Raw genomic sequence first — 22,054 nt, 5'->3', positions numbered from 1 at the left:
TTTTCAATGGCACTTTAAAGGGATTTGTCCTTTCAGGGGAGGCAGGGAATGTGCTTACAAGTTAGGGGGAAAATCTCAAAGTAAAAGAGAGAACATAAGGTGTTAGTGTGCCATGCATTTTTAATAATGCAGCCTTTTGAGCATATGGCTGTGTTGCAACCATTTAATAAACGAACAACTCTTTGGGCTTCAGAGGTGTGGAACTTCAAAGTATCCTCAAGGTGGCGATAAATCATCGTATCTATGCCCCATTGAACTCACTTTTAGTGGCAAAATGTGAGACGAAGTTACGGCTGTTTACAAAAAGGAAAAGACGATAGCCTGCGTTGAATGCTCTGTGTTCTTTTCAGATATGCTACATTTAACAAAAATGCAGTGTTTGACCTTCAGATTATTCTACTTGGTGGTGGAAAGTTAAGAGTGTTGAAAGTTTTAGTATGCGGTCTTCCATAACTGGTTGATTTTTATTTTTTTTAAAGCATATGTTCAAAATCACATTTCAGTACTTTTTCTCTCTGATATTGCCGCTGTCACTTCTGCTGTTGCCAGCTCAACAGCAAGGGCCACAACTGTGTTAACATGCTCTACAGAAGAGTAAAGATTCTTGCTCCCTGCCTGGAGCTGAGCTGAACTTTACGAGTGCAGGTGTTTTTGTTTGTTTTTTAAAGCAAATGATTGTGATGATGGGAAGCACTAAAAAAAAATCCACCTTGAAAATTGGGAGAGAGGCATGGTGAATTTTAGAGGGATTTGAGGGCTGGTCCCTATCAGAAAGGAATTTTGCAAGGTGGTTTTGGGAAAGAAAATGCCTTTGAAAGCAGGGATTGCACTAGTAACAGTGATGGTAATCCTGGCTTTCAAAGGATCTCCCCGGTTGGGTGGAAAAGAGTATATCCCATTCCATCCCGGCAGGCTGAAAAATGTCCTTTGAAAGTCAGGATCACACTTGTTGTTACTGGCACACTGTTTGTTTTCAGGAGCTTTCTCTTGGTTCCTCAGCCACCTTATAAAGTTATGTAACTGGTATGCACCAAGCCTGCCTCATCTCTGAAATTTGCCCCATCTCCAAAAAAAGTGGCAGAATAAAGAGGACAAGGGGGTTGGACAGGGGGTTGGACAAGGGGGTTGGCAGGGGGTTGGACTCGATGGCCCTTGTGGTCTCTTCCAACTCTATGATTCTATGATTCTATGACAATGGCTTAGAAAAACTCAGGCGATTGGATTTGACACAGCACTGCCGCTAATTTATTTATGTTTATAAAAAGATTTATATGCTGCCCCAAGATGGCTCACATCATAAAAACATAAGGAGAAAAATTTGAATAATCAGGGCTGATAAAAGGAGTGACATTTACTGCTCATTATAAAGTCCGATTAAAACAAATAAGAGCCTATCGTAACAACTAATATAGCTATATTCTGCAAAATACTTTTCATGCCGGGGGGGGGGGAGAGAGACATTTAAGAGAAGGCTGCTCAAAAAAGGAAGTTTCTTAAAACCGTTTTAAAAACCCACAGTTAAAGGCTATGCCCATCCCTGAGGGCAGTTGTTTCCACAACCTGGGTGCCACCACAGAAAAGGCCCTTTCTTTCAATCTTACTAACCAACTTTACTTCACACACAGCCACGTGAGCAGGGCCTCTTGAGGCACTTTGAATTGTTCGCAGAAACACCTCATAAAGCTATTATGGTTCATGACTGATCCCATCATTCTTTTGAGTTGATTCTTATCTCCTACAGCCTTGTTGGTGTTTGTTTGTTTGTTTGTTTGTTTGTTTGTTTGTTTGAAGTTAACACATTATTTTGTTTCCTGAGGCAGACTTCATCATCACCATCATTTTATTTGTATGCTGCGTTTCCATAGTTAAAAACCATGCTCAAGGCGGCTTACAACATGAAAAGATTTACATAATTACAAACATAATAAAAGTAGTCATAAACAATAAACAATAATTAAAACACCGTAAAAAAGTACACATTATAGCATCTAAAAATAAAGATACAAAAATATGTATAAATAACTGCAACAACAACCACCACCACAACAAAACAGTGAAAGCCCCTAAACAATACCCTAGCCAAAGAGTGTATTCAGCAGCCTTAGCTTTTGTAGCTGGAGTCAGTCCGGGCCCCGCCTGCCAAGTCAAGTGGAGCAGGTCTTCCAGGACTCACACCCAAGATGTCTTTCTCAAGATAACTTGAGAGGCCTCTGAGTAATAAAAATAAGCCAAAAGACACAAAGAAATATAATGGTTTTTACAATCATATATCTAGCCATTTGCCTTCTAGGTGATTGGGCAGGGAAGGCCAGGATTGGTTGCACTTTAAATCAAGAACTAGAGTTTTAAATTAGTGTTAAAAAGGAAGTTGGGCTAGTGCAGAAGATTAACAGAAGGATGACTTCAGTGACTGTGGGAGAAAGATGATTTTGACAGAGGCTCTGCGTATTGTCTGAAGGTGGGAGATGACTGACAAGAGGGAGTAGCTTTTGAAAGTGTACTTTCTAAAATATGCTGGGGGGGGGATATAATGTGTCAGTTCTTCTTAAGTGAAAATAACAGCAGTCACAAAGGGTTGTATCTAAAGGCATTCATGCAGATGAAATTGCCCATAAAAAGAAGGTGAGAAAAATCCACAATGGAAGCATAACAGTGCATTCATCAGCTTGTTTATGAAACTTGTTGGATTTCTTGGTGATAAATACCACCTGTGAAGCATTAAGGAGATTTATATACTGATCCTAGAACACATTTGGAAAACTTGAGCTTTTGTGGAACTCTATACCAAGTACAGGACATGCAAAGACTTCCCATTATTACATTTGGCTATTTTTAGCAACGGATACTTGCTCCTCATGCAACTGCAACTACTTCATGAAATATTTAAAGTGCTTTTGTCCAGGTTTTGCAAAATAGTTTAACTGCTAGGTAAAAATAGGTAACTGATTGTCTGGATCTATTTCAACCTGGCTTCAGGCCCAGTCAGGGCACTGAAACTGCCTTGGCCCGCCCCGGCTGATGACATTTGTCATCAAAGAGCGATGTGGGGAGTGTACTTCTGCTCATTCTGCTTGATGTTTTGGCACCTTTTGACCACAATATCCTTCTGGAGTAGCTCAGGAAAGTGAAAGTTGGGGGCACTGTACTTTAATGGTTCTGCTTCTGCCTCTAGAGCCATTTACAGAAAGCAGTTATTGGGGGCCCCTCTAAGGCACTGTGAAAGTTGGAAATACAGGGGTCAATCTTGTTCCCATGCTATTTAACTGTGTCTGAATCTACTGGGAGTGGTCATAAGGAGATGAGAGTTAGGAGTTAGCAATATTTAATTATACCCACCTCTGTCCTTCTGTTCCATCTGAATCATAAGGCAGTTGATGTTATGTACTGAAGTTCTCACCCTGGGCCAGCAGGGGGATACTGTAGGTAGTTATGCAAATGAAGGATCGAAAGTGACGTTCAGTGATTGGATAGTTTGTATGCAAATGAAGGATCGAAAGTGACATTCAGTGATTGGCTAGTTACAGAAAATGGATACTGATGCATTCTAGTGGAGCTCTATATAAGCAGGCTGACTGAGCTCCTCAGTTCAGTTCTGTTCCAGCTTACAAATAAAGAGCTGCTTTGGAAGAATCGCTGTGTCGTCTGATATGTTCGCCCACAACTTAACACCTGAGGTCGACTCACTAGAAGTAATGGACATAACTTAGCCATGTTCATCAATTTCAGTGGGTCTACTTTGAATAAAACTTAGTTGAATGCCACCCTAAGACTTGAAGACTTTTATCACAAAAGAGGCTCCCTTCCAAGTTACATACTGATTAGTTCCTTATAATATAAAGCTTTTCCCCCCGCTCAGTCTCCAATATTTCATGCTTTTTGTAAGGACTTTACATAGCGTTCTCTAATATTAGACTACAAATAATATACTGAGGTAGGTACCCTGTTAGTGCTGCCCAGCAGATGGATTCCCAGGAATCTCTCCAGTTGCATCACTGATTCCATCTGTTCAAAATGAAGTACGATAAAAGCTTTCTGATATTCTGTTTTCATGGGAAATATCAGCATCAGTATGAAAATACAGTTGTTTTGGAACTGACAATCAATGCATAATAGCAGCCCTTTTCTGTTCAACTTTGTCAGTTTCTGCTCCGACATCTGATACTCTTTGTTTAAAGATGTTTCTGGCCACAAGTGAATTCAGAGCCTGCCCTGAAAATCCATACTGTTCTAGTAACTTGGAAAATTTCTGAAACCAGAAACTACTCGGAGCTGGTACCATCTGTTTCTTTAAGTCACGTCTTAGGAAGTCTATCTTCACCCATTTGAAATAATCTGCACCAATAATTAGATATCCTAACATGTGTTAGGCCAGAGATTTCCATAACACATAACTGTTCTTATTAAATAAGCAGGGGGAGATTTTAATACCCAACTCACATGCAACCCCCCCCCACCCCTTTGAACTCTTTTCTGTTCTGGTGATATTTGCAAAGCCCTCGATTTATGTGTCAAAAACAAACATTGGCAGCACTTTTGCTCCAAAGACGTTTAAAATGACCATATTGATCACAGGTGCCTAAAATTCAGGAGTCTAAGCATTCATTTTAATTTTTATTATTATTTTATTTTATTTTATTATTTTTATTTTTATTTTTATTTTTATTTTTATTTTTATTTTTATTTTTATTTTTATTTTTATTTTTATTTTTATTTTTATTTTTATTTTTATTTTTTATTTTTTATTTTTTATTTTATTTTATTTTATTTTATTTTTGTAAAGCCCAAGATCCAGAAGCAGAAAAGCTGTTACAAGATAACATGATTTTATCTGTTCTAAGTCTATGTACTATTTGTATAACATTTTTTCCTCTTACCGTAGTAGTAGACCACTAATTTGGATTTAGCATTATTAATGACTAGATCATTTTCTTTGCAGAAGGCAGTAAATAATATTCTCATAATGCCTTGCAGTGTTGAGGTCATATGTTTACGGGCATAGGGAGACCTTAGGAATATAGAAATACTGATTATGCAGCGCTGGAGCTAAAGCATCATTATTTTTTAATCAAACTAAAATACAGCATTGTTGGACTCCTTTAAATGATCAGACCTAGACCTGTTTCAGCAATTTCACTTCTGCATAGATTTTTAAATCATTCTCTGGAACCTGCCTCCCCTTTTTTTGCAGAAGAATAAAAGAGGATGTGATTAGGCATCTCTGCAGTCAACCAATATAGCAAATGTAGGAATAGACCTTAATTCCCTACAAACATTGCATAGATAGTTCAGTAGCAACATCAGAGGAGTTTCATTCTAACAAATGGACAGTCTGGTATTAATAATTCTAAATTGTTTTTCTGTCACGAGGCGGCATACCACAAACTCTCACAAGTTAACTAATGTGAATTCCGACGCAGCCAAGGAAAGTATATTGTGAAACCACAGCAAAGCTATTCGTAAATGTCAACTGTTAAAGCTGGGGTATTTACTTGTGATGTGAAATGTCAACCTTTTGAAATCACCGTGGCAGTGGGGTTTATTTTGGGTTTTTATTTCAGGGTTTTTTTTAGGATTGTGCAAATATAAATGAAAATATGTGAAATTCCTGGGACCACTGGAAGATACAATGGGGGCTGTATAATATTTTGGGGGGTTGTATGTATTGATTCATTGGTTTATAAACTGGTGTGGAAATATTTAGCATTATTCATATCTAGGTTCAGGTAGTGGGAGAGCTTTGAAATGCTTGCATTGTTTGCTTCCGCAGCCCATTTGCTGCTCCTATGGTGTTAGATGCAGAGTGGATGGATTAATATGTGCCCACATCCTCTTCCTCCTCCCACCCACTTCTGGCAACAGTACATCCTTCCTTGGCCTCTAGCCAGGCACGGCCATGACCCCAATAATTCTGCAATGAGGCTACCCTGTTAGGTGGGATCTGCCGCTATGGGAAATTTAAGGGAGAGAACCTTTAAGCCCTATATGGCCTAGGACCCTCGTACCTATGGGACTGCCTGGAGGACCCTACAGTCTTCAAACAAAAACATCTTGGAGGTCCCGGGCCACAGGAGTTAGGCTGGCCTCAACCAGAGCCAGGGCTTTTTCGGCTGTGGCCCCGATCTGGTGGAACGCTCTGTCACAAGAGACTAGAGCCCTGCGGGACTTGACATCTTTCCGCAGGGCCTGCAAGACAGAGCTGTTCCACCAGGCCTTTGGCCAAGGCACAGTCTGACCCCCTCCTCTGGTAATCCTCACAGAACTCTAGCCCAATGGTTGCCATTAATTTGTTTTTGAATTGATTTTAGAATGAATTTATTTTAGAATGCTGTGTTACTTTTATTGTTGTTAGCCGCTCTGAGCCCGGCTTCAGCTGGGGAGGGTGGGATATAAATAACATTTTATTATTTATTGCTATTTTTTGTTGTCTTAGCCACCCAGAGGGCATGGTTCCAAACAATATAACATTTTAAAATGGCAAAATAAGAGGTGAATTAACCCCACTGCTAGAAAGCATTTGCAGCGCTACAGCACATAGAGACATGCCCCAGGATCAATGATTGATAGAAATTCACCATACGTTATCCAGAGTGCATTCAGACAGTCTTGTAAAAAACAAAAAGTTCTAATTTTGCCTGCTACCCCATGACAAAGAGCAATAGCAAAAAGCTGTTGAGGGTTGATTAGTTAATTAGGACATGATTCTCCATTGCAACATATACCTCTGCAAAAGAGGTGTTATCAGATCAAAACAGTAGCATTTGACACCGACTTCACATAGGTTGCTATGATTAGACGAGGTGCAGGCAGTTCAAAATCAGCTCAGGTGAAGAAGGATGCTAGATTATAAAAAACTGGCCACCACTAAACTAGATTTAAATTTGATGATAAGTGAGACTAAAGAAAATATAAAAATTTTATTGGAAAAAGTGTTAAATCATATTGGAATGTGTGGACATGAGATTGTAAACAAGTTGATAATTTGTTTGGAAAAATTTTTTTTAATGATGTAAATGGGAGAGGGGGACGTGAGGGAGTCCAAAGAAGTGAAGAATTTGTTGTTATAAAAGTAAGATTGTTTTATGTGTGCATTTATATTTTAAAAAAACCTTAATAAATATTTATAAAAAAAAAAAAAAAAAATCAGCTCAGGTGTTGCTACAGTGCTTTGAAAAGGTGGGGAATAAAGAGAGAAATATGGTCTGATAGTAAATGCACCTGTGTGGGTGTGGATATATATAGGATAGATTCAGTAATGCAGTGAAATAATCTAGATCTAGACTTAATACATAACTTTGATTTCACTTCCTACTTATTAACAGGCAAAAAATAAAAATAGTTTACAAAGCTAATTCAACTACAGTGGTACCTTGGTTTAAGAACAGCTTAGTCTATGAACAACTTGGATTAAGAACGCTGCAAATCCAGAAGTAGGTGTTTTGGTTTATGAACTTTTCCTTGGAAGCAGAACATTTTTCACTTCCTGTTGAGTGTGTTCCATTTGTAAATTGAGCCCCCCGCTTCTATGGGAAAGCACACCTTGGTTTAAGAATGTTTTGGTTTAAGAACGGACTTCCGGAACGGATTAAGTTTGTAAACCAAGGTACCACTGTACTAGTTAGCCTTGCTGGAGTGTAGGGGACTACAGTAACCTCTTTTAGTCTCTTCCATCTGTCCTTAATTAATTTCCAGTTGGTGCCAATTTTGCATGTGTTCATTCATGAATTTGTTTCCACATTAAACTGGTTTTTTAAAATGGGGGGGGGAATCCATCCAAAAATTCATATTAAAATATGTGTTTTATCTCATTGAACATATTTTTAAATGATTTTATCCTAAAATATATGTTTTTGACACTTGGTACAGTTTGTGAGTCGAGGACTGTTTGTTCCAGTCCATTGTGCTAGTTTGGGAGATGGGAATCAGTTCAGTTCACTTAAAATTGCAAACTGAATGAAATTCTCTTCCATTCCCTAGTTTAAATATAGTTCAGAGACAGGGTCTTCTTATCAGGCTAGTTGATTTACAGTCAGCACTCTCATCTCTCCTTTAGAAAATGTTGGCAGAAGTAAAATGGAAGTGCTGTTTAGTAGCAAGGATAGTACGGTTTAAATGTCTGGGGAAACCCAGACATATGGTAACCCTAGTTTTATTGTATCTGAAGGTAATGGCTTGTGAATTTTGCATTGTTAACTACTGGTTTTTATTGTCTGTTTATCTTCATTTTGGGGGGCCTTTTGGGGGTCTGGTTGCTGCCATCATCATTCTGAACTGCATGGAACTGTGCATGCAGAAGTCCCTTGCTTTCTTGGAATGTCGGAATGTCTCTATCTCTCACAGCCATTTCTGCCTCATTACTTAGTAGTTCTACTTTTAAGAGTCCCAGTATGGAATCCCAATTACCCCAATGGCATTATCCAGAGCTTGGGCTGGGCGATAAAGCAACATATTGTCCCAAACCAGCTTGAAGTCCTTATTGTGATATCGGGTTCATAATTTTTGATCTCACAAATCATGAGAAGGGTGGGTGCAAAAATCACGTGGGGAAAACCATGAAGCCAGCCAAGACACAAATATATGACATATAATGAGTAATGCTACTTGATGCAAAAATTAGCCAAACTAAAATAAATAGATGGGTGTAAATAGGATGCGATGGTGCTCCAAGGTGTTACTTCCTTCCCAGGTTCTATAACTGCCCTTACTTGGTGTTTGTATGTGTATGTCAGTACACAAACACACAGACACAACTCTGAAATTGTGCTGACTTTTGAGTGGCTTATGGCGCAGCAGATGAGAAGATGACCCAAGCCAACCCAGAATGCTCATTTTAATTAAGAAGCTTCACAGCCCATTTAATCTGAGCTCTTGAGAGATGAAAGGCTAGCTACTACAGCAGGAAACTAACCCTCTGAAGTTGTAACCGGGCCTCTAATGCACCTGTTCTGATTTTCATGGTGCACATTCTAGCTTTCTCAGTCATTTTAAGAAATGATAACAGCATAATCCTTCCTGTTCTGCCTTTCATCATGAGAGGATTTAAAGCTTTAACTGTATTCCACAAATTCAGCAAAATAAAATAAAATGTGGCTATTGAATGCTGTGTGCTCTTTCTCTGCTGCTAACCTGAGTCCATGATTCTTTAGGGGATCTTAAGGGACTAAAGTATCTCATACATTTACCCTAATTATTTTTTTATTTAAGCAGGATAAATTCCTTCAGCTTCCACATGGGCAGGAAATAAAGAACTTCTACTGTATAAGAGTGTGTTAATATTCTGCTGAAGAACCAGCATTTTGTTTTATACTGGTCTAATAGCACTATATTTCATTTCAGCAGTTGAAAATGAAATGGTGCACATTGAAGTAGTATTGTTATTTATAGATATTACATGACACTTGATCTTATATTTAAGTGAGTGCTGAACTATTTAGTCTGTTGTATTGTTGCCATGGGCAAGGCAGAGTAACTGCCTCACACATCTGACCTTACTCCCTTGTACCAATGCTTCACTATTTTTCCCAGTTCAATATTGAGTTGGCAATCAGCAGTATAATATGCTATTAATAAAACCTTGGCTGTGCCAAATATTGTCACCTTTAATTTTAAGGCTTTAAAATAGTGATATAGAAAATCAAAATAGTAATAGTAGTAATATTTCATGGGATATGCTGTGTTTGTATATGAATAGGTGAAATATTCTTTTGCATGCCTAAGGAGTGGTATTTCTTTATCCAGTTGAATATTTGTAAACATGTTTCTGAACATTACAATGTTCAGTTGGGGTTCAGCTCAAGCAGGCCAGTTCTGTCTCTTGTCCCCTTGCCTGGTTCTCCACCCCAACTGACATGCAATATTCTGTAACACATGTTGGCTACTCACTCCTCATTGGGGTGTGTTTTGGAGGATCACCCCATTTGGTGGTGTGGGGGGTTTTTGTGCTTCTGAGAACATTGGTGCTTCCTAAAGCATTTCAACACCTCTATCTTGTTTCTCAGTGGCCCAGCCCCACTTGGGTTCCTGTGGCTATTATGCAACATTGCACAGTACACATCAGGTCACCATTTTCAAATGAGGAAAATGCCTCTTTTTTTCTTGGTAATAGCTAACTAAAGGAAGCAAGTCTTCTTTTATTTAAATGTACTTCTGGTAACGTCCTAACATTCCTTGACATGCTTCATGAAAGTATGCTTTTTTCAAACACGCTTCTGTATGTACTGCCTTTGTAAATGTGTCAGAAGGTAGCATATCATTCATCCCTCATTTGTTTGCTTAAAGTTTAATATCTATAGTGTTTCGCTTTTGAGTCACACTCTAATTCAAATAATATGAATGCATAGTTGCTCTCAGACTGTCTGAAAACTCTGTTTTTAGATATAGGTAGTAAGAAGATAATAAATCTAAAAACTAGTTTTCACATTGTAATGTTAGACATATAGTGTCAATAACTTTGTGTTTCATCCAGATCCGCAATTGAAAGAGAGGGGTCGTACTAACATATTTTATCCCAAATAAAATCGGATTGTTCATAGTTCTTTACAGTGTCTTTGTTATTTTTATGACGGCCATATTTTTTAAATTCTGTCACCTCCCACTTCTTTTGCTAAAACGTCCTGATTGGCAATAATCTGTACCTGATGAAAGTTCAAGATGTTTTTAAACATTGTTTCCTTGTCTTAAGCCTGTGTATTTGCAATTAAGTACTCATAGCCATACCATTTTTGGAAACTATACATGAGTCTATTTTGAGCTACAACCTTTCAAGCTTTTTATTAAAGCATTTAAAAAAACTTTTTAAAGTGTGATTTTGTACATATATACTCAGAAATAAGCTCCATTGAGTTAAATGGCACTTATGTCCAGGTACCTGCACAGTTCTTTTTTAAAAAAAGAGATTTCATTAACAAATAAAATTTATACTATAACAAAAGATGAAAGATTACATTTTAATAGAGAAATAAATTAATCTCACATACATAATCTCAAAACCAGTAACTACCCCCCCCCCACAAACATTTTCCATTCATAGCTACCCTTTTCTTGAACTAATAGTTTGAGTATATGGTTCTTGGATTCCAAAAGAACTTTAGACATTTTGGATTCAGCAATGTATTTTTTAGATGGGTTTTGATGCTTTTTGCTGCTCTCAGCTGCTATGGGAAATGATGATGATGATGATGATGATGATGATAATGCTGTTTTGCAACAACTCTCACCAGTATGGAGTAGGAGCCCCTGTGTTTGTTTGTTTGTTTGTTTGTTTGTTTGTTTGTTTGTTTGTTGTCCATGGCAACCATTTTTTGCTGGCACGCACATCACTTTTATCAGTATATGAGTACCAGGGCCACATTTTTCTTACTTACTAAATAAAGCACTGATAACAAACAATAAAATAGGATTGCAGCCTAAGAGCTCTTATTGCACTATAACAAACCAATAAGGGCTTATAGTTATGACCTGAAAAAAACTACTTTGTAATTATAATAGTACAGATTAATATATAGGTACACATCTATTTCATTGTCTAGTTGCTTAGCTATGACCCAATCATTACATATGCTATGCTCAAAACTTCTTTGACGTTACTCATATTTATCATTGCAAGCATTGTTGTTGTTGTTTAGTCATTTAGTCGTGTCCGACTCTTCGTGACCCCATGGACCAGAGCACGCCAGGCACTCCTGTCTTCCACTGCCTCCTGCAGTTTGGTCAGGCTCATAGTTTATTATAATGTTTTCCTTCCATTTTTCTTTATAGCAGCTGGAAGTGGATGGGCATCAGACAAGAGTGGAAGACCCGGAGCGACTGTGCCAAGTGAAAAAAATACAGCAGCACCACCTCTGCCAACAGATGAAGACACTTTGGTTCAGATGGCAGAGCATATCCCGGCAGGAAAGCGAACTCCAATGTGTGCTCATTGCAATCAAGTAATTAGGTTTGTAATTTCCCCCCTTTTAACATGAGGTAAAGGCTTTCTAATTGTTAATCTACAAGATTTTTACACCTGAGTATTCTTAGCCCATAGACAAGACCATTCCAAGTCTTCTCTTAAAAACCCCACAAACATTATAAATTATAAGTTTTACTAGCTGGTATTTCTAGAACTCTACTTGAAACAGATTGTATATATAGATATAGTTAATGTTTGTGTAATTCATATTAGAAAAAACAAAGATACATCACTGAATAATTTGAATCTGAGAAGGAAGTAAGCATAAATATAAACTGCATATCATAGACTCCCAGTAGCTATGGACACTTTTTGAAACTGTTTTTAGTGACATTGGCACAAGGAGCAGGAGACACCAGAAGTGAAACTTAAAGCAAATAAGTATTCATTGCAATCAGACCCAGAAGGTAAACAAGGTGAAAAGCAAATAGCAGGTGATATGGAAATGAAACAAGAAATATGCAGTAGCAAATATTTCTTTGAAGGCCAGAACAGGTAAAAGAAAACTAAACAATACCGCCTCTATCAAACTTAAATGGCAATTAAACAAACAATTGAATCATTGCTAGAACTATGCTTACACGAGCTCCTCAGGAGTTTGACTGCTTCTGACAAGTCATCTTCAAGTTCAACCCATGTAATAACAATGATTGACAGCCTGCAGGTTGCGCTCCAGCACTGCCTTCTGTAACAGCCTTGTCAGTGACAGGTATCCCAAATCCCCAAGACAGGTTACAGAGCTATTATTGTCTGCCTGGATTAGTCAATTCACACTGGAACTCTTAACTGTGGCCAGTCATCAAGTAAATGATGAAACCGTAGGGGTGTCAAGGAAGATGATTAGTCCACCCCTTCATGTGACTTAGTTGAGCTGGCTCTTGCACGTTAAATGGAATTGAGTCTTACATGATTCCATAAGGAAAATTACGAGGAGACAAGCAATAACCGTACCTTGCCCCCACTCTGAGAACTCTGGGCCTGCATTTGGATCACCAGTTCTCCATGATCAGTTGTATCAGAGAGCACAGAAAAATGTAGGAGGATCAACAAAGCATAATTAATGCTCACAATATCTAGGCTCGGAATTATAAAATATATTGTATGGGTATGGATGCAATGTGTAATTGATGCCCACAGTATCTGCAGGCAAATTATCCCAGTGCTTTATTCAGGAAATGAAAGGAAGCAGAAAACACCAGATGAGAAGGATATGCACCGAAGCCATCTGACAATACCTTAATCAATATATCATGTTCTCCATACACTCTTGCACTACAGTGGTTTGGGAAACTTGTGATAGCCTTCAGGGTTGAGGTTTTAGCATAATTACAGTTCATGCCCTTTGGGGCAGTATTACCTATGAAAAGGTAAGCGCTGGATCAAATGACATTCCACAGCACACCTGTTTTGCAGCCAAACTGCATTGTAGACTTGGTTACTTTACACTGAGACATAAAATAACCATGAAATGCCAGCTCCCAAAATTTAAGAGAGGCCACCTCATAACTTTTTAATTTCTTTTCTTAATTATTGATCAAGTTATCATCTAGTCATCATAGATACTTTCCTGGGCCTACTTTTTTTAAAAAAAATCCTTCTTTTTGCATTGAAACCTAAGACAGATGACAAATTCAACGTAGCGCCGTGGCGATCACTCTGTCAGTGCAAGCATTTCAGCTTCCCAGACAAAACAATATCCCCTTTCCTCACCCTGTGTGCTCTTCCATGGGTTCAGCCAGCCACCCCAGAGCCAGGTTTGGCAGGGTGCACTGCAGGGGGAGGGGGGGAGGCCTATTGCATATGTACAAATCTACAAAATATTTGTAATGTGGATCTGATGGGGTGTTCTTTGACAGTACTCAAGTACTCATGCAGCATGGCATGTCTTTGAATGTCAGAATAACTAAGTTAGCTATCACTTTCAAATCCATATTTTCATTAATGTATTTTTGTGTAGTTTACATGCAATGGGTTTATTTTAAAGGTCTTTCATTCTAAAACAAAGTTATCATAGGCTTTGTCAGCTGCTAAAAAAGAGGGGGGGGGATCTCCCAAGATAAATAAGGAGTTAAGTGTTGCCTGACACAGAAAATGAAAAAGCAATGCAGTATAAAAATGTGATTTTTATTTTTATATTATCTTCATTTAACGCGAAGAAATCAGGCCAGAGTTGTTGTCTTTTGGTTACCAGAACAGAGCAAACAGTGACACTAACTTGATACACTCCAGCAATCTTTTTCCATCAGTGCCCTTTCAGTTACTGTTTGAACAATACAAATCGAAGAAAGTGCTCACATTGGATGTGGAAACACTGGATATGGAAATATTGGATATTTTCATCCATGGGGGAACACATCTGTGTCTCAAAAGTCTGAAAGTAATACTGGTTCTGAGTATCTGACCACAACTATAGTAACAGAAAGCAATTTGAGTGCAGGAAGCAATCAGTGAAGCAGGCTTAAACTTCATCCAAACTGTTGTTATTCATTAATAAATGGAGACTAAAAGGCATGTCCTATAAATGATTACAGTTCTACTCCTAGGGAAACATTTGAAGGACTTAGCATGGATCTTAAGCGTGTACGCTCAGATGTAAGTTCTATTGATACTTCAAAGTGGTACAGTAGATGGGGGAGAGACTGAAATTAGTACATTAACTGACAGCCAGTACTTAACACTTATGTTTTCTTGGCCCGTGTTGCAATTCACTTTATGTTATTCAGAGCATGAGTATTAAATTCTGGATCAGTGAAAGTAATGTTATAATCACTTTGTGGTCTTTTCTTGGTGTGATTCCATGCATTAAACATGGCACTTTTAACTGCAGAAATCATGAATAACTTCTGAATATAGGGAGATACTGGAAGAAAACAGTTGCTTCCCCACCCCTCTTAAATTGGGACTTTTGTACTGCTTTAAGCGGTTCACTTTGCAATGTCAAAACTGTAAAATCACAGCAGAAAACTTAAATATAACAAGTATGAAAAAACTGCTTGCTAAATGTAACAGGTGGTGTAAAAACACTTCCTCCCTTCCTACTTCATTAGCATCCAAGTCTATCATTTTAGAGCAGACAATTGGAAACTTGATTCCACCTGGGGCCAGAAGGACCTCTTCTGTGTTCCTAATGAGTCTGGTAAATTAGCCTTTGCTGACACAGTGAGAAGGGAGCACTTTGTTGTACATAAGGACTTGTATTGTTTGATCGCTACATAACTGAAAGGGCATTGATGTAAAAAGGTGCTTGTACAGAGGTTGGAGGGTATCGGGTTAGGTCAGTATTTGCACCGTTCAGGTAATCACATGGCAGCAGGGGGTGTCTATAGAATTCTGGACTGTCCTCTTAAAGCTGCATGGAGAACTGTAAATAATAAATAAAACCCTTTGCAATAAGTTCTAAAGTCGCCAACAGGCCATAGAAAGACAAAAATCAATTTTCTAAATGAAATAGCGTGTCCTCTTTTTCTAGATGTTTGAATGGTTGTGCAAACATGCAGCAGGAATTCTAGATGTGGCTGGTATTTAAAAGATAGCTTCCATTCTTTGGCAGAGGAAACTGGTTAAGCCAAAGACTTGTAAATAAATTTGATGCTGAAGTTGATGAAAAGGGGTTGCATACCACACACAGGACTGTTTCAAGAGTTTTCCATCGGATGGGCAGACTTCTCACGTGCATCCAGGAAATGAGTCTGAAATTTAGCTTTCATCTTCTTCCAAAATTACATTTATTCTCATTTTAGAAATGAGTATTAATTCTGTTTCAAGGTAAAGGGATAATAAAATGCCTGGAGCTGTTTCATATTTGTTTAAAAGTTAGTTTTACTTTCAACATTGCTTTACTTCACTTTTGAATCTTCAGTCGTTTACATTTTCAAATTGACCCTGGTTTCATGTGCCTTTAATAATGGCATCTCCAGTGTGGTGCCCTCAGATACCCACTCACCCCCCTCGGTGCACACCAAGGTTTTTGTTGGGGGACGATGTCTGTTTCTCATGAGTTTTGTCTGCTTCTTTTTCTCACAAAAGGTTGGCCATCCCTGTTGCATTATGCTTGCCCTTTTCACCAAACCTCTTAATAATAATAATAATAATTTAATTTATTATTTATACCCTGCCTATCTGGCTGGGTTTCCCCAGCCACTCTGGGCGGGTTTTCCAACAAAATATTAAAATACAATAGTCCATCAGACATTAAAAGCTTCCCTAAATAGGGCTGCCTTCAGATGTCTTCCAACATTCCATTCCAACTTCTTCAGTTTTTAATTTCTTCAACAGTCTTGTCTTTTAAGAGATGCTAATTCAACACCTTTCCCTTGAAAAATGGATCATACCAGGGCAAGCATTCTTAGCAGAGTTAAATCTAACTTATTAAAACCTTTAAACTAGCTGTTGAAAATAATGTAATTACATTCCATTGTACCTTTTCATTCTCTCAGTATATATATTTTTTATAAATCAGCTTTGCTTTTAAGGTATGTTATCGGCATGTTCTTAACATGAAAATTGTCCACGTTTCCCTGCTTCTAATTACATAGCATTTGATTATTTTGTTTCTGTTCAAAACAGAGGGCCTTTCCTGGTGGCCTTGGGGAAATCGTGGCACCCAGAGGAGTTTAATTGTGCACACTGCAAAACTTCCATGGCTTACATTGGCTTTGTGGAAGAAAAGGGAGCTCTTTACTGTGAGGGCTGCTATGAGAAGTTCCTTGCCCCTGAATGTGCCCGATGCCAGAGGAAGATACTTGGGGTAAGTAATAAAGTTGTCATGTTAAAGTTTTGGGCTAGATGTTGGAATCCTTAACGCTAGGTCAATTCAGAAGTATTGGGACATATGCAGACCTAACCGTGGAACCTCGTAACCACCTTTAAAAGACTGAATTGCAGAAAGTCAGGAAACTCCTTCTCTTGTACCTTATCCAGGGTTAAATAATACACTGGCAGTAGAAAGACTTTTTATCATGTCCCTGATTAGATTTAAGTTCAGAAAAGAATGGTGGCTCCCAGCAGAATAAATGATAATAATAATAATAAAGCGATAAAACATTCCCTAAACAGGGCTGCCTTCAGATGTCTTCTAAAAGATAGTCTTCTAAAAGACTTGACATGTGATGGGAGGGCATTCCACAGCCCTTCATCCAAAGATCACAACATAAAAATAAAAAAAATGAGAACACAAAATACATAACACAGAAACAAACCAATATGTCTCTATGAAGCCTTTACTAGTAACCTGTGAAATTTGTAATCATAATACCCCAGGTGGCGTTCTGCCTGAGATACTTGTAAAAAAATAAGCACCTGCTACCTAAAACATTTAGGTATGAAATTTATTCAGGGCAGAAAAAATTGTTCAAATTATATGTTCAGATTCATAGGCATGGGGCAACCTGAACTCACTCGTCTCTTGCTCCCTTGTTATGATTCTCAGCCTACGAATGGCAGTAACTTCAGAAAATCTGGTTCAAGATCCAGTGCTTTCCTCAGTGCTTTCTCCAGATTCTTTCCTTCTTTCCTTTTTTCTTGTAAGAAAAAAGGGTTTCTTCATGGTCTAGAGAACAGCAATCCATCTCATTCCAGTCCTATAGTGATCAACATGGTGGTGGTGTTTTTTGTCTCTCCTGCATCTAGGAAGTAATAAATGCCTTGAAACAAACCTGGCATGTTTCCTGCTTTGTTTGTGTGGCTTGTCACAAGCCCATACGCAACAATGTTTTCCATTTGGAGGATGGTGATCCCTACTGTGAGACAGGTGAGCATTTTACTTGACTCAGTATGTGTGTGTTAGTTACACCGGCATCATGTTTTTCCTCTACAAAATAAGAACCATCCCTTGCTGTTACCAGTACATCAAACTTTTACAGATGGAGCTTCTCTAGTTTGTCTTGTTTGTTTAAACCAGGGTTCCTCAACTTCAGCCCTCCAGATGTTTTGAGACTACAATTCCCAGTATCCCTGACCACTGGTCCTGCTAGCTAGGGATCATGGGAGTTGTAGGCCAAAACATCTGGAGGGCCGAAGTTGAGGTAGCCTGATTTAAAGAAACAATTTATATACTGCTTAACTCCAATTGCCTCTTAAGCAGTGTCTTAAAAAGACAATAGATTTAAAGGGTAAAAATCAGTTAAAACTGTAAAATCAGATTTAAGTAAATTTGGAGTCCCTGATTGGGTAGAAAAAGTGTGGGGGAAATGGCACTTGGTTCATTTCTGTCATTATTTTGATTATCTATATAGGGTTAGATCCAAAGGTTTCTTTCCTGTTATGGGAGAGCTCTCTTTATGATGGAGAAAGGGAAATAAGCAGCTGGTATTTTTCAGCTGTTTTTATTTACCTCTTACAGAAAACTGTATTTCATTAACCTGGACCTTGGTCATTAGTAACTGCTTAAGATGCTAGTGAGAATACTAAAGCAAGAATCCCAAAGTAACATGTTCACACATGTCTGAATTGGAATGTGTTTTGCAAAACTTCCTTCGATGGCAAACAATTTTGTTTTCCCTTGTGTTCTCTCGCTCTCTCTTGCTCTCCTTTGTTCTTTTAATAGTTCCCCTATTTTTATCATTAAAAATGCAAAAATTTAGAATTAAAAATCACAATTGTTTGCTTTTCCTGTGTTTTTGAGTGGGTTAGTGGTAAGCTATTTCCCCCTCAACAAGACATAGGATTGGCAAAACCAAGGAACTGTCTTTTTGGCACAGGATAACACATTGCTGTGTGAACCCAAGGTATGCCTCAAACTTGACGGCAGTTAAGAGTAGATGGCAGTGTAAACCCTGGGAACCAAGCTCAGTGGCATTGAGTGGAAGTAGTGAAACTGCAATACAGAAAGAATAGTTAGAAGTCTAAGCTTAAGGCACCAGTTTTGCACCCAGCAAGCCTTCAAGCTAGATTTCTCTGTGGAATCAGAGACTGGAAATTAGATGAACAAGCTTCAATACAGGACATCACTGACTTGTCCTTTGTAAATTTTCTGTGCACAGATTACTTCAGGCTGCTGTTACCATGGTTAACGTAACAGGAGAAAAATCTTAGACTGTGTGTCTGGGGTTGAAAGGGAAAGAAAACAGAAGCTTTTCAATCTGCCCTGGCTACTGTTTTCTGTCTTCTGTAGAAAAGCTTGTAAACCTCTTGAAACTGTAAACAGCAGCCAAGTTAAATAGGCGTGCACCCATTCTCAATATGATACTGTGAAATGGAAATGACTTTTTCAGGTTTAAAATGAGCTCTGTTTGAGTAGTAAGTTATACCAAACTTAGTAAACCCTTTAAGTTGTAGAAGTAGCATTCATATGATCTTAGGGAACTGAGTTGGTCACTGGGAGAAGGGCAATGAGAGTTATAGCCATATGCTGAGATTGCTTTTGTTGCAGGAATGTATTGTGTTGGATTCCTTGGAGAAAAACGGAAGGGTTTCCTTGCTGTCTGTTTCTGATTTGCTTATATTGATTCCATTTTTATTATTTATTTTACTGTAATTTTGATTATGTGAGATGCTTTGACAGTTCTCACAAATGAAAGGGAGGTATATGAATTTCCTAATGAATAAATAAAAATGGTTCTGGCAAATAAAGAGACAGTGTGGTGTAGTGGTGAGGGTGTTGGACTAGGAGACCAAGGTTCAAATCCCCACTTGGCCATGAAGCTTCCTGGGTGACCTTGGGCCAGACACGCAGCCTCTCAGTCTAACCTACCTCATAGGGTTGTTGTAAGGATTGAAGGGGGAATCATGTACACCACCTTGAGTTCTTTGAAGAAATGGGTGGGATAAAGAAAGAAAGAAAGAAAGAAAGAAAGAAAGAAAGAAAGAAAGAAAAGTATTGCAATGCCACAATTTTTAGAATTTCATTTTTCTGATGTGTCTCTCTTCAGTTAAGGAAAAACCATAGGGTGATAATCCAACTTAAGTAGTACAAAGAGGAGACCCACTGAAAACAGGAAATACCCATTGGTTTCAGTTTCTCTACTCCAGGCATGACCAATGTTAAGTTGTGGGTGAACATATCAGACGACACAGCGATTCTTCAAACAGCTCTTGTTTATTCAGAGGCCAGAACAGAACTGAACGGAAGGGCTCAGTCAGCCTGCTTATATAGAGCTCCAGTACAACGTTACTGTAGCAACTTTCTAAAACTATCCAATCACTGAACGTCACTTTTGATCCTTCATTTGCATAAAAACTATCCAATCACTGAACGTCACTTTTGATCCTTCATTTGCATAACTATCTACAGTATCCCCCTGCTGGCCCAGGGTGAGAACTTCAGTACATAACAACCAACATTGAGTGTCGCTTATGTAGTGGTGGAATGCCAAAGGGAAAGGGGATCATGTTCTCAATTCTTAAATCTTCCCATACCTTACCTATGGCGTGTGATTTGAGCACTTATGTGCTTACCGTGACATTTATTCAGATTTAGTGTTTGTTGCAAGTTGTTCAGTGGCCATGTTTGTGTCTGCCTACACAGATTACTACGGACTCTTTGGGACCATGTGCCATGGCTGTGAATTCCCCATTGAAGCTGGGGACAGGTTCCTGGAAGCCTTGGGCCACACTTGGCATGATACCTGCTTTGTGTGCTCAGTAAGTATAAAAACTTAGTTATCAATGGCAACAATGCTATTGCTAGCCTGAATAAGATAGGAGTAACTTCTGAAATGCTCTTTTAATAGTGTTATCTTGTGTGCGTTATGGATAATTCATAATTGTTTGGAGAGCACTTTGCTATTGTGTAAAGCTGGCCTTTTTTGTTTTTTTGCTCCTTAAATATATATTTGATGTGAATTTGTTTGACACTGTTTTCTTAAAACCCTTTAATCATTCAGATTTGTTCCCATCAGTTGCCAAACATACAAGTTTGTAGTCTTCTGTTTGAAGGGCTGTAGTTCAGTTGTAGAGCAGATTATCCGCATGCAGATGCTTCCTAGATTAATGGTTCCCTAGATGGGCTTAAACCATGGAGATTCAATTCCCAACTCAACTATAAAGCTCACTGGGTGCCCTTGAGTCCAGTCACTATCTCTATGTTCATAGAGAACATAGGAGGATAAAAAAGGGAAGCCGGAGCCCATTTACATATTTCCTTGGGAAAAGAGCAGTACAAAAATACAAGTTGTATCCAACCCATTGTGAGCACAAGCTAGTGGCATTCGCCACCCCATCCTTCCCACTGTAGCTCCTGGTTGTCCCAGAAAACCTCTCCTGAGGCTGACCTTCCTAGGTGAAAGGTTATTGGTGGCTTCCAACAACAATAGAACATTCAGCCATCACTGCATCAAATCAGTGCAATAGTGAATTCATTTTTCAAGTATGGATCTTTGCTGAGGCAAGGCAGCCACACACACATGAGAGAGACGCATCAGCAGCCTTGTGGGGGAAACCTGGTGTTTGCAAAAAGTATGCTTAGAAAAAAAAGCATCCTAATGTAGGGGACCCAAAAACAGTTTAGTAGAAGACTGAGCATCTTCAAGTAGCCAAGGAATGCTGGTTTGGGTTAAATGGGAGGATAAAGGAATGGACACCCATAAAGAGAGCATGACTGGCTAGAGCCCTGAACAGGAGCACTCTACACCGCAATATTTTGTTGCAGATTCCACTTGTATTTTATTAATGTTAAAAGCAAAACAAAAAAAAGCAGACTAGTTTGTTTAGAATTAAGCGTGATGAGCACCTGAAACACCTACATTGTTATTGATCGATGTGCTAATTTTTGAAACGAGAAACATTTCTGTCTTTTTGAATTTCATTTCAGGTGTGCTGTGAGAGTTTGGAAGGCCACACTTTTTTCTCCAAGAAGGACAAGCCCCTTTGCAAGAAACATGCCCACTCTGTGAACATCTGAAGCTCTGGGGGTTGCTGAATAATAGATATTGACAGGGAAATAAAGTTCCTGGGTTTTGGTTTTCAGTAGGCTTACTGAAGTATTTATCTAGACTTTTTAACTGTAGAAGCAGAGATTGGGGTGGGGAAGGAATAAACAAGGAGCATTTAGAGCCCTGCAGATGTTGCTGGACTCAAATTCTCATCATCCCTGACCATTGGCCATGTTAGCTGAGATTGATGGAAATTGGAACCGAAGTATGTATGTTGTGTTATTATATAGCGATTTTA

The 22,054-nt window shown here is 38.6% G+C and overlaps 1 protein-coding gene across 4 annotated transcripts in view; it reads left to right on the top strand.

Moving 5' to 3' along the window:
- PDLIM5 (PDZ and LIM domain 5) overlaps positions 1-21,850 on the top strand; it is a 117,549-nt gene extending 95,699 nt beyond the window's left edge. For all 4 annotated transcript variants that reach the window (XM_081876750.1, XM_081876752.1, XM_081876753.1 and 1 more), the window contains 5 exons: positions 11,755-11,932; positions 16,514-16,694; positions 17,576-17,696; positions 20,412-20,527; positions 21,696-21,850. In XM_081876750.1, the coding sequence (XP_081732876.1) occupies positions 11,755-11,932; positions 16,514-16,694; positions 17,576-17,696; positions 20,412-20,527; positions 21,696-21,785 (686 nt within the window). In that variant the 3' untranslated portion in view covers positions 21,786-21,850. The remainder of the gene's footprint in view (positions 1-11,754; positions 11,933-16,513; positions 16,695-17,575; positions 17,697-20,411; positions 20,528-21,695) is intronic.
- Positions 21,851-22,054: the final 204 nt, after the last annotated feature.

The sequence above is a fragment of the Podarcis erhardii genome (assembly GCF_964252035.2).
Source record: "Podarcis erhardii genome assembly, chromosome: 9".
NCBI lineage: Eukaryota > Metazoa > Chordata > Lepidosauria > Squamata > Lacertidae > Podarcis > Podarcis erhardii.
Note: the sequence above shows the minus strand (reverse complement) of the source record. Positions and strands in the feature narration are given on the sequence as shown.